Here is a 13404-nt window from a genome sequence, read left to right on the forward strand (position 1 = left end):
GCATGTAAAAAAACCATTGAGAGGGGGAGATTTTCATAAAAAAGTGCTTGCAAGAGAGAGTAGGTGGATATTTGAGCTGGGGACCCGCATGCCACAGGGCTTTAAGAATCGTATGGATATCATTATGCACTATTGATACATTGTTGCATTATATGTTGCTGGCTATTAGGCTGGGGCCACACGGGGACTACTGCGATCCCCTTGCATGAGACTCTGCTCGTGCTGGCAGTACAGCAGAGCCGAGTCTCATGCTTGTGTCCTTGCAACTGAGGTCCGTTCGTGCGAGCAGACCTCAGCTGCGGGGGGCGGGCCGGCACTCAGGAGGGGAGGGAGGGATTTCTCTCCCTCTCGCCTGTGTAGCCGGCTATAGACATTCTCGCTCTGCACGCACGGTACATCGGTGTACCGCGAGTGCAGTGCGATTTTTCTCTCGCCCCATTCACTTGAATGGGTGCGAGAGAAAGCGTCTCGGATTACAATCGCAGCATGCTGCGATTGTTTTCTCGGTCCGATTAGGGCTGAGAAAATAATCGCTCATGTGTGCTGACACACAGGCTAGAATTGGTCCGAGGGGAATGCGATGTTTTATCGCACTCCACTCGCACCGATTTTCTCGCCGTGTGGCTTAGGCCTTACTACTGTGTTATGCTTTTGTATCACTTAAAAAATAATTTTATGGTCAGGTTATTGGATTTTCTGATTGTATTTTTCTCCAAAATGCTGAATCCTTTCCTTATAACTCTTATGCATGCTGTATATTGATTAATATGTGGATAGCTTACATGTTTGATTTGCTTTTCTAGCTCATGTTTTTAAATCTCACACATGTTTGTAATTACCCTGATGGGAGTGAGATGTATATAAGGTTCTATGTTTGGAAAGCAGATCAGATTCTGGACCGTGAAGAAGGCGGATTTTACCGCTGAAACGCGTAGTCCTATCTGCGCTATTTTCCTGCGATAATGCTGTTCTGAATTGCTTGGACCATTATATTTTAATGAATTTATGAATAAAAAGAAGGAAAAAAAATTAACAGCATCCTGGACTGCTCACGTTATTGCTGGACTCTGCCTTGTCGTTGTTCACATTTGTATGGATGGACTCCTACGTCCTGATCCGGGCACAACGGAGTTAACCAGGTCAGCTGAGGTTCCAGGTGATTCACAGGAGTGAGCTGGTCTACATTGTTGGACACATATATATATATATATATATATATATATATATATATATATATATATATATATATATATATATATATATATACCGGCCGCACTGTTCAAATATACGCCTACATTTGAATAGCGGCACGGGCTCCAGGTCCGGGAGTTCCGCAGTGCAGGACCTTTGGTGAGTCACATGACTGTCTGTGATGTCACCACAGGACCTTCTGCAGCCGAGGAAACTGCAGCGATGGTACGGAAGTTGTGCTATCGCTGCAGTTTGTGATCGAAAAGCTGGGGGGCCCTCAGAGCACGGGGGCCCTGCCAAGTCTGCCCACACATAACGCCGGCCCGGAGAAACCGGTGGCCCCACGGCGCTATACACTGCCCCACACGATATAAGGCACAGGGGCCCACTGAGGGCCCGGGGCCTACCGGGGGATTCCCCGCTACCCCGGCGGGCCAGACCGACCCTGGTCTCGCCCATGTTGTAGAGGTTAGAGTCTGAGTCTGTGGACAGGAGTCTTTTATACAGGTGACAATTTAAGACCGCTGTCTTTAATGCAGGTAATGAGTTGATTAGGAGTGTCCAAGTGGTCTGGAGGAGCCAGTACTCTTAATGGTTGGTAGGGGATCAAATACTTATTTCTCTCTACAAAATGCAAGTAAATTTATATAATTAATACAATGTGATTTTCTGGATTTCATTTTGGATATTCTATCGCTTACTATTAAAATTAACCTACTCTTAAAATTATAGACTGTCAGTGGGCGAACTTATAAAATCAGCAAGGATCAAATAATGGTTTCCTTCACTGTAAATCAGTGTATCACAGTAAGACCACAGTCAGTATTTGGTGAGGTTTTTTTTTTTACCTCCGTATATGTAAGCCAAAACTAGGAATGGGGAAAAAAATACAGAAGTGGTGCCCGTACTTTTATTCAACTTTTCCACTGATTGTATCACTCCTGGTTTTGGCTACAAATACTGATGCAAAATACTGAACGTGTGAACATGGCCAAATATTGCTTTCTTTGCCCATAGCACACAGAATTAGCCAAACTTGTGCTGTAGTGATTTCTGCAACAGACTGGACACTGCTACAGAAGTGCCCCTGCAGATGGAGTGCTCCTATAACACCTGGTCTCCTTCATATTCCCACCACTAGCAACATATGTTTGCACAGATCTTATCTAGTGCTGCCTCTAAAGTCAGGGATCAGGGCTGGAGAATTGGATAGGTGTTTTATCCCTATGTATATATACATCTCCCTATATGCAGTGTGTTTTATCCCTTTCGATCCTCTAAGTTTCATTATGGACCAGTACCAGGTACTGATTCTTGTCTGCCTCTCCATCTCACTCTGTGATGGCATGGATTGCCTTATATCTTGGCCATTCTTTGTCTTCCTATCCACTGTCTTATGGCATAGATTGCCTTCTATCAGGGGGACAATTGCCCTTCCTTGTCTGCCTGTGCACTCTCTCTGATGGCATGGATTGTCCTATATCAGGGGGACACTTGGCCATTCCGCGTCTGCCTGTGTATGCTTTCTGATGGCATGGATTGTCCTATATCAGGGGTACACTTGCCCATTCCTTGTCTGCCTGTGCACTCTCTCTCTGATGGCATGGCTTGTCCTATATCAGGGGTACACTTGCCCATTCCTTGTCTGCCTGTGCACTCTCTGATGGCATGGCTTGTCCTATATCAGGGGTACACTTGCCCATTCCTTGTCTGCCTGTGCTCTCTCTGATGGCATGGATTGTCATATATCAGAGGGACACTTGGCTATTCCTTGTCTGCCTGTGCACTCTCTGATGGCATGGATTGTCATATATCAGAGGGACACTTGGCCATTCCTTGTCTGCCTGTGCACTCTCTGATGGCATGGATTGTCATATATCAGAGGGACACTTGGCTATTCCTTGTCTGCCTGTGCACTCTCTGATGGCATGGATTGTCATATATCAGGGGGACACTTGGCCATTCCTTGTCTGCCTGTGCACTCTCTGATGGCATGGATTGTCCTATATCAGGGGGACACTTGGCCATTCCTTGTCTGCCTGTGCACTCTCTGATGGCATGGATTGTCCTATATCAGGGGGACACTTGGCCATTCCTTGTCTGCCTGTGCACTCTCTCTGATGGCATGGATTGTCATATATCAGAGGGACACTTGGCCATTCCTCGTCTGCCTGTGCTCTCTCTGATGGCATGGATTGTCCTATATCAGGGGGACACTTGGCCATTCCTTGTCTGCCTGTGCACTCTCTGATGGCATGGATTGTCCTATATCAGGGGGACACTTGGCCATTCCTCGTCTGCCTGTGCACTCTCTCTGATGGCATGGATTGTCATATATCAGAGGGACACTTGGCCATTCCTCGTCTGCCTGTGCTCTCTCTGATGGCATGGATTGTCATATATCAGAGGGACACTTGGCCATTCCTCGTCTGCCTGTGCACTCTCTGATGGCATGGATTGCATTATATTAGGGGGACACTGTGTCTGCCTGTGCTCTCTCTGATGGCATGGATTGCATTATATTAGGGGGACACTGTCTGCCTGTGCTCTCTGATGGCATGGATTGCATTAGATTAGGGGGACACTGTGTCTGCCTGTGCTCTCTGATGGCATGGATTGCATTATATTAGGGGGACACTGTGTCTGCCTGTGCTCTCTCTGATGGCATGGATTGCATTATATTAGGGGGACACTGTGTCTGCCTGTGCTCTCTCTGATGGCATGGATTGCATTAGATTAGGGGGACACTGTGTCTGCCTGTGCTCTCTGATGGCATGGATTGCATTATATTAGGGGGACACTGTGTCTGCCTGTGCTCTCTGATGGCATGGATCGCATTATATTAGGGGGACACTGTGTCTGCCTGTGCTCTCTGATGGCATGGATCGCATTATATTAGGGGGACACTGTGCCTGCCTGTGCACTCTGATGGCATGGATTGCATTATATTAGGGGGACACTGTGTCTGCCTGTGCTCTCTGATGGCATGGATTGCATTATATTAGGGGGACACTGTGTCTGCCTGTGCTCTCTGATGGCATGAATTGCATTAGATTAGGGGGACACTGTGTCTGCCTGTGCACTCTGATGGCATGGATTGCATTATATTAGGGGGACACTGTGTCTGCCTGTGCTCTCTGATGGCATGGATCGCATTATATTAGGGGGACACTGTGTCTGCCTGTGCTCTCTGATGGCATGGATTGCATTATATTAGGGGGACACTGTGTCTGCCTGTGCACTCTGATGGCATGGATTGCATTATATTAGGGGGACACTGTGTCTGCCTGTGCTCTCTGATGGCATGGATTGCATTAGATTAGGGGGACACTGTGTCTGCCTGTGCACTCTGATGGCATGGATTGCATTAGATTAGGGGGACACTGTGTCTGCCTGTGCTCTCTGATGGCATGGATTGCATTATATTAGGGGGACACTGTGTCTGCCTGTGCACTCTGATGGCATGGATTGCATTATATTAGGGGGACACTGTGTCTGCCTGTGCTCTCTGATGGCATGGATTGCATTAGATTAGGGGGACACTGTGTCTGCCTGTGCACTCTGATGGCATGGATTGCATTATATTAGGGGGACACTGTGTCTGCCTGTGCTGTCTGATGGCATGGATTGCATTAGATTAGGGGGACACTGTGTCTGCCTGTGCTCTCTGATGGCATAGATCGCATTATATTAGGGGGACACTGTGTCTGCCTGTGCTCTCTGATGGCATGGATTGCATTAGATTAGGGGGACACTGTGTCTGCCTGTGCACTCTGATGGCATGGATTGCATTATATTAGGGGGACACTGTGTCTGCCTGTGCTCTCTGATGGCATGGATTGCATTAGATTAGGGGGACACTGTGTCTGCCTGTGCTCTCTGATGGCATGGATTGCATTATATTAGGGGGACACTGTGTCTGCCTGTGCTCTCTGATGGCATGGATTGCCTTATGTCAGGGGCACACTCTCCTCTGCAGCCAGCTATGTGAGGGAGCGCAGGCTTTCAGGCTGTGACGCTGAGCCCTGGAGGAGTGCAGTGCTGATGCATGCGGAGCTGGCTGCTGTGCAGAAGGATGATAGAATTGTTGGTAGGTGGAGCGCCCCCTCCTCATCCGTACATGCTCTCTCGGCCGCCTCTGCACTGCAGATTTCCTCGACAAAACAAAGCTGGAAATCGAGCATCGATCGTGTAAAGCCGCTTCCGATCGCTCGTGTGAGTCATCGGCTTGATCCAGGTGTCTGCCCGAAGCCTGGAAATCTACTGATGCATGTGCGTCATCGGTGTGCAGGAGAAGCCCTGAGATCAGCAGCTGCCGCAGAGGATTATTCCAGCTCCTATAGATGAGACAGGAAAAGCTGTCCTCCAGCTTAAGGCGAGGGGGCAAAGGCTTGAAGAGGCAGAATGCAGGAGGAGGAGGAGTGGGCAACATCCTCAGCAGTGTGCTCAAGAAAAGGAACTGCATCTCTAGGACGGCTCCCCGCCTGCTCTGCACCCTGGAGCCAGGTGAGGGCCACATAGGGGTGCCGGGAGCAGAGCTGTCATGGTGTCCTCTGCATTCTATGGCTGGGGTGTTATAGAGGACAGTATGTAGAGCATGTTGGCTGGCAGGAGCACGCCTGCTGGTTGACAGCCGAGCTTCAGCACTGGACAGCGCCCCTCCACCGCCTGTGCCCGCTCCAGCTGCCAGCCCAGGACAGGCACCCACATCTCTGCCCTGCACATTATTGTTTGTACTACACTTTCCATTGTAAGAATTGTGGGAATAACATATTTCTCCTTTCCTGTAGGTGTGGACACTAAGCTGAAATTTACCCCTGAGCCATCATTGGGTCAGCATGGCTTTCAACAGGTAAGAAGGATGCGCAAAATCTCCTGTCTGGCTATGCATACTGTGTGTGATGTCCAAGGTGGCTGGTCTGTAGATAAAGGGATGGTTGGCTGCTCATCCTCATTACCACATTCAGATTTTCAACTACGGCAACTGCTAGGATTTACGAAGAACTAGAGAAATATTGTCTTTCTTTTTCGCTCCTAATTGGGAGACCCAGACAGTGGGTGTATAGCTACTGCCTCTGGAGGCCGCACAAAGAACTACACTTAAAAGTGTAAGGCCCCTCCCCTTCTGGCTATACACCCTCCCGTAGGAGTACGGATTCCTCAGTTTTAGCTTTGTGCGCAAGGAGGTCAGACACGCACGCATAGCTCCATTGTTTTTAGTCAGCAGCAGCTGCTGACTATGTCGGATGGAAGAAAAGAGGGTCTATACAGACTCCCAGCATGCTCCCTTCTCACCCCACTTATGTCGGAGGTGTTTGTAAGGTTGAGGTACCCATTGCGGGTACGGCGGCAGGAGCCCACATGCTGATTCCTTCCCCATCCCTTTTTACAGGGCTCTGGGTGAAGTGGGATTTACCGGTCTCCAGGCACTGAGACCGTGCTCCATCTACAGCCCCTGGAGAAGATGCTGGATGGAGCGGAGTACATCAGGGACATGGCCCTGCTTCCTTAAGGTACTCTGTGTCCCCGTGCATTTGGCGCTCACACCGCAGCATGCTGGGTGTTGTAGTGCGCCGGGGGACATCAGCGCTGCGGCGCCTGTGCCATGGCCTCATTCAGCTTAGCTGAAGCAGGCACACTTATGGGAATCGGCCGCGCCGGCCGCTGGGACTGCGGCACGGCTGGCACTTGTAGTGCGCCGGGGACTTCAGCGCGGCCTGCGCTTTTACGGCGGCCGCGCTGATAACTACAGTCCCCGGCTTTTGCGGCCTGCTTCCGTTCGTTCCCGCCCCCAGACCTGCCAGTCAGGAGAGGGGCGGGACGCTGCCCACGTCTAGGACTCGGTCGCGCCGGCCGCTGGAACAGCGGAGCGGCTGGCACTTGTAGTGCGCCGGGGACTTCAGCGCGGCCCGCGCTTTTACGGCGGCCGCGCTGATAACTCGAGTCCCCGGCTTTTGCGGCCTGCTTTCGTTCGTTCCCGCCCCCAGACCTGCCAGTCAGGAGAGGGGCGGGACGCTGGCCAGTGCATCAGCGCTGAGGGCTGGAGTCGTTTTTACATACTCCAGCCCTCACAGTCAGCACAGAGGGGACACTGTTCCCGCACTTTTGTTTGGGAACTCCCACGGACCGCCCCTCTCCACATTAGCCGGCAGCCATTCTTGCTGACACGCTGAGCTGCAGAGGGGAGCCGGGGAGACCCAGACAAGGCATTCTGCAGCCTCTTACCCGCTGTTCAGCGGGCGGTAAGCAGCCCTCAGGGCTCACCCCCTCTTGTGCTCGTAGTATTCTTAGTATTTTGTTGCTACAAATACTTGGTATTACATAGCGCTGGTCGCCCTTTGGCTATAGACTCTCTCACATGCAGAGAGCCAGCAGCATGTCGCCCGTAAAACGCAAGGGTGCCAAGGCACAGACATTGTATGCTTCCTGCACCGCATGTGGGACTTTTCTACCGGCAGGCTCCACGGACCCCCATTGTGTGCAGTGCTCGGCCCCTGCGGCGCTTGCACAGTCGGGACCTCTGCTGGACGTGTCCCAGGGTGTACCACCTGTGAATGCTGTCCAGGTGACAGGAACTGAGTTTGCAGCTTTTGCTGACAGAATGTCTCTCACTATGTCACAAATTCTTGACACATTGCGAGCTAGGCCTGTACTTCAGACCACGGACACTGTGCATGTATTGCCCCCTGGTCCCCCTCAGCTCCTAGCTCCGGGACGGGCATCTACACCTCAGGGTGAAGACTCTGACTCGGACGATGGCCCCGGGCAGCCTAAGCGGGCTCGTTATGACGGGCCTTCACATTCATCTCAATGGTCTGGATCCCAGCGGGATGAATCTATGGGTGATGAGGCGGACGTAACTGATCAGGATTCTGATCCTGGGACCGCTCTCAATCTAGATACACCAGATGGTGACGCCATAGTTAATGATCTTATATTTAACATCAATAAGATGTTGAATATTTCCCCACCAGCTCCTCCTGTAGAGGAGTCAGCTTCGCAGCACGAGAGAATCCATTTCAGATACCCTAAGCGTACATTAAGCACTTTTCTGGACCACGCTGACTTCAGAGACGCAATCCAGAAACCCCACGCTTATCCTGAAAGGCGTTTTCCTAAACGACTTAAAGATACACGCTACCCTTTTCCCTCTGAAGTGGTCAAGGGTTGGACCCAGTGTCCAAAAGTGGATCCTCCAATTTCCAGGCTTGCAGCTAGATCCTTGGTTGCTGTTGAAGATGGAGCGGCACTTAAAGATGCCACTGACAGGCAGATGGAGCTCTGGCTGAAATCCATCTATGAAGCGATTGGAGCGTCATTAGCGCCTTCTTTTGCGGCCGTATGGGCACTCCAAGCTATCACGGCCGGGCTTGCGCGAGTCGACTCAGTCACACGTGCATTTGCCCCGCAGGTAGCACCATTGACCTCGCAAATGGCGGCATTCGCGTCGTACGCGATTAATGCTGTTTTGGACGCTACAAGCCGCACGGCAGTGGCGTCAGCCAACTCAGTTGTTTTGCGTAGGGCTCTGTGGTTGAGACATTGGAAAGCAGATTCTCATTCCAAGAAGTGCTTAACCAATTTGCCTTTTTCTCGTGACCGATTGTTTGGAGAGCGTTTGGATGAAATCATCAAACACTCCAAGGGTAAGGACTCTTCCTTGCCACAACACAGACAAAACAAGCCCCAACAGAGGAGGGGTCAGTCTGGTTATCGGTCCTTTCGAGGACAGGGCAGGTCCCAATTCGCCTCGTCAAAAAAGACTCAAAAGGACCAGAGACGTTCAAATTCTTGGAGGTCTCAGTCACGCCCAAAAAGACCAGCCGGAGGAACCGTTGCCAAAACGACGTCCTCCTGACTTGCGGTCTCCGATGCCCACACCCGCGGTCGGTGGGAGGCTGTCCCACTTTGGCGACATTTGGCTAGCAAGCGTCAAGGACCGTTGGGTGAGAGATATTCTATCTCACGGGTACAGGATAGAGTTCAGTTCTCGTCCGCCAACTCGTTTCTTCCGAACTTCTCCACCACCAGACCGAGCCGATGCTCTGTTGCAGGCGGTGGCCGCTCTAAAGGCGGAAGGAGTGGTGACCTCCGTCCCTCTTCAGGAACAGGGTCACGGTTTTTACTCCAATCTGTTTGTGGTCCCAAAAAAGGACGGATCGTATCGTCCCGTCCTGGATCTGAAGTTGCTCAACAGACACGTAAAAGTCAGGAGGTTCCGGATGGAATCCCTACGCTCCGTCATAGCCTCAATGTCTCAGGGAGATTTTCTAGCATCAATAGACATCAAAGATGCGTATCTCCACGTGCCGATTGCACCAGAGCATCAGCGTTTCCTACGTTTCGTCATACACGACGAGCACCTACAGTTCGTAGCGTTACCCTTCGGTCTGGCAACAGCCCCCCGGGTCTTCACCAAAGTCATGGCGGCAGTAGTAGCTGTTCTGCACTCGCAGGGTCACTCGGTCATCCCGTATCTAGACGACCTGCTTATAAAGGCATCCTCTCAAGAAGCATGCCAACACAGTCTGAAGGTGGCGCTAGACACCCTCCAGACTTTCGGGTGGATTATCAACTTTCCAAAGTCTCATCTAACCCCGACCCAATCTCTGACTTATCTTGGCATGGAGTTTCATACTCTATCAGCGATAGTGAGGCTTCCACTGGACAAGCAGTGCTCGCTACGGACTGGAGTGCAATCTCTCCTTCAGAGCCAGTCGCACTCACTGAGGCGCCTCATGCATTTCCTAGGAAAGATGGTAGCAGCAATGGAGGCAGTCCCGTTCGCGCAGTTTCATCTGCGCCCTCTCCAATGGGACATTCTGCGCCAATGGGATGGGAAATCGACGTCCCTCGACAGGACTGTCTCCCTCTCTCAGACTGCCAAGGACTCTCTACGTTGGTGGCTTCTCCCCAACTCATTGTCACAGGGAAAGTCGTTCCTTCCCCCGTCCTGGGCAGTGGTCACGACAGATGCGAGCCTATCAGGGTGGGGAGCGGTGTTTCTCCACCACAGGGCTCAGGGGACGTGGACTCAGGAAGAGTCCACCTTGCAGATCAATGTTCTGGAAATCAGAGCAATCTATCTTGCCCTGCGAGCCTTCCAACAATGGCTGGAAGGCAAGCAGATTCGGATTCAGTCGGACAATTCCACGGCGGTGGCGTACATCAACCACCAAGGGGGAACACGCAGTCGCCAAGCTTTTCAAGAAGTCCAGCGGATTTTGACGTGGGTGGAAAGCAGAGCGTCCACCATATCTGCAGTTCACATCCCAGGCGTGGAAAACTGGGAAGCGGACTTTCTCAGTCGCCAGGGCATGGACGCAGGAGAATGGTCCCTTCACCCGGACGTGTTTCAACAGATCTGTTACCGCTGGGGGTCGCCGGACGTCGATCTGATGGCGTCACGGCACAACAACAAGGTCCCAGTTTTCATGGCACGGTCTCACGATCACCGAGCGCTGGCGGCAGACGCCTTGGTTCAGGATTGGTCGCAGTTCCGACTCCCCTATGTGTTCCCACCTCTAGCATTGTTACCCAGAGTTCTCCGGAAAATCAAGTCCGACTGCCAGCGAGCCATACTCGTCGCTCCAAATTGGCCAAGAAGGTCGTGGTACCCGGATCTGTGGCATCTCACGGTAGGCCAACCGTGGGCACTACCAGACCGTCCAGATCTGCTGTCTCAAGGGCCGTTTTTCCATCTGAATTCTGCGGCCCTGAACCTGACTGTGTGGCCATTGAGTCCTGGATCCTAGCGGCCTCAGGTTTGTCTCAGGGAGTTGTTGCCACAATGAGACAGGCTAGAAAACCATCCTCAGCTAAGATCTATCACAGGACGTGGAAGATATTCTTAGCGTGGTGCTTGGCTCAAGGGTTTTCTCCCTGGCCATTTGCATTGCCAATTTTTCTTTCCTTCCTGCAGTCTGGGTTGGAAAAAGGTTTGTCCCTTAGCTCGCTTAAGGGTCAAGTCTCCGCGTTATCCGTATTCTTTCAGAAGCGCTTGGCACAGCTTTCTAAAGTACGCACGTTTCTCCAAGGAGTTTGTCATATCGTTCCTCCTTACAGACGGCCATTGGAACCCTGGGATCTGAACAAGGTTCTCCTTGCTCTTCAAAAGCCGCCTTTCGAGCCCTTGAAAGAGGTTCCCCTTTCTCGGCTTTCACAAAAGGTAGTTTTTCTTGTAGCGGTCACATCTCTTCGAAGAGTGTCCGAGCTGGCGGCGTTATCTTGCAAATCTCCCTTCCTGGTGTTTCACCAAGACAAGGTAGTACTGCGTCCAATTCCAGAGTTTTCTCCCAAGGTGGTTTCTTCCTTTCATCTCAATCAGGATATCACTTTGCCATCTTTGTGTCCGCATCCAGTTCACCAATTTGAAAAGGGTTTACATCTGTTGGACCTGGTGAGAGCACTCAGGATTTACATTTCCCGCACGGCGCCTCTACGCCGTTCGGATGCGCTCTTTGTCCTAGTCGCTGGTCAGCATAAGGGATCGCAAGCTTCCAAATCCACCCTGGCGCGGTGGATCAAGGAACCAATTCTTCACGCATACCGTTCTGCTGGGCTTCAGATTCCATCTGGACTGAAGGCCCATTCTACCAGAGCCGTTGGTGCGTCCTGGGCGTTGAGGCATCAGGCTACGGCTCAGCAAGTGTGCCAGGCGGCTACCTGGTCGAGTCTGCACACATTTACCAAACACTATCAAGTGCATACCTACGCTTCGGCAGACGCCAGCCTAGGTAGACGGGTCCTTCAGGCGGCGGTGGCCCACCTGTAGGAAGAGGCTGTATGACAGCCCGTTCATGTGGTATCTTTTTACCCACCCAGGGACTGCTTTTGGACGTCCCACTGTCTGGGTCTCCCAATTAGGAGCGAAAAAGAAGAAGGGAATTTTGTTTACTTACCGTAAATTCCTTTTCTTCTAGCTCCAATTGGGAGACCCAGCACCCGCCCTATCTGTTTTTAGGGTTTCGTTTTTTCGGGTGCACATGTTGTTCACGTTGTTTCTTAAGTTCTCCGATCTAGTTATCGGATTGAATTTGGTTTTGAAACTGTTATTGGCTTTCCTCCTTCTTGCTTTGGTACTAAAACTGAGGAATCCGTACTCCTACGGGAGGGTGTATAGCCAGAAGGGGAGGGGCCTTACACTTTTAAGTGTAGTTCTTTGTGCGGCCTCCAGAGGCAGTAGCTATACACCCACTGTCTGGGTCTCCCAATTGGAGCTAGAAGAAAAGGAATTTACGGTAAGTAAACAAAATTCCCTTCTTTGGTTACCCCAGGAGAGTAATTTCTATGAGAATTAGGCCTAAGCCACACGGCGAGAAAATCGGTGCGAGTGGAGTGCGATAAAACATCGCATTCCACTCGGACCAATTCTAGCCTGTGTGACAGCACACATGAGCGATTATTTTCTCAGCCCTAATCGGACCGAGAAAACAATCGCAGCATGCTGCGATTGTAATCCGAGACTCTTTCTCTCGCACCCATTCAAGTGAATGGGGCGAGAGAAAAATCGCACTGCACTCGCGGTACACCGGTGTACTGCTAGTGCAGTGCGAGAATGGCTATAGCCGGCTACACAGGCGAGAGGGAGAGAAATCCCTCCCTCCCCTCCTGAGTGCCGGCCCGCCCCCTGCAGCTGAGGTCTGCTCGCACGAACGGACCTCAGTTGCAAGGACACAAGCATGACACTCGGCTCTGCTGTACTGCCAGCACGAGCCGAGTCTCATGCAAGGGGATCGCAGTAGTCCCCGTGTGGCCCCAGCCTTACAGGCTAGATCATTATGATCAGGAATTATATGCATGTGGCTATGCGCATGTATGTATAGTATTACACGCATGCAATCACACCCTATTGATCATCCTGGTGTAACCTGTACCTCTGATATTTATCTATGTGTGTATGTATAATATGAACAAAAACTGTGTATAAATAATATATAATGTGCGTGTATTAATCTCTCTCAGAATATATATATATATATATATATATATCCATATTTATTCTTTAATAAGAAAACATTTATTCAAATTTAATCATTCATCACATTCCAGAAAATTTAATATTTTGTGTTAATCTGATTACTGCTTCCAATTCACATTCCTTATCTGCTATTCTCATGGTGCAGAACTAGTCCTATAGTGGTGGGTACATACCATATTTGCTATGGTTTAAATTACCGTATTTGTTTTGTTTTATAAAACGCACCGGATTAT

The 13404-nt window shown here is 50.8% G+C and overlaps 1 protein-coding gene across 4 annotated transcripts in view; it reads left to right on the forward strand.

Moving 5' to 3' along the window:
• The window catches only part of TBC1D30 (TBC1 domain family member 30), a 130140-nt gene that overhangs the window by 52454 nt on the left and 64282 nt on the right, over positions 1–13404 (forward strand). For 2 of the 4 annotated variants that reach the window (XM_075344857.1, XM_075344858.1), the window contains exon 4: positions 5982–6043. In XM_075344857.1, coding sequence (XP_075200972.1) covers positions 5982–6043 — 62 coding nt within the window. Of the gene's footprint in view, positions 1–5097; positions 5698–5981; positions 6044–13404 lie in introns of those variants that run through there. The other 2 variants (XM_075344859.1, XM_075344860.1) reach the window with 2 other exon arrangements.

The sequence above is a fragment of the Anomaloglossus baeobatrachus genome, chromosome 4 (assembly GCF_048569485.1).
Source record: "Anomaloglossus baeobatrachus isolate aAnoBae1 chromosome 4, aAnoBae1.hap1, whole genome shotgun sequence".
Taxonomy (NCBI): domain Eukaryota; kingdom Metazoa; phylum Chordata; class Amphibia; order Anura; family Aromobatidae; genus Anomaloglossus; species Anomaloglossus baeobatrachus.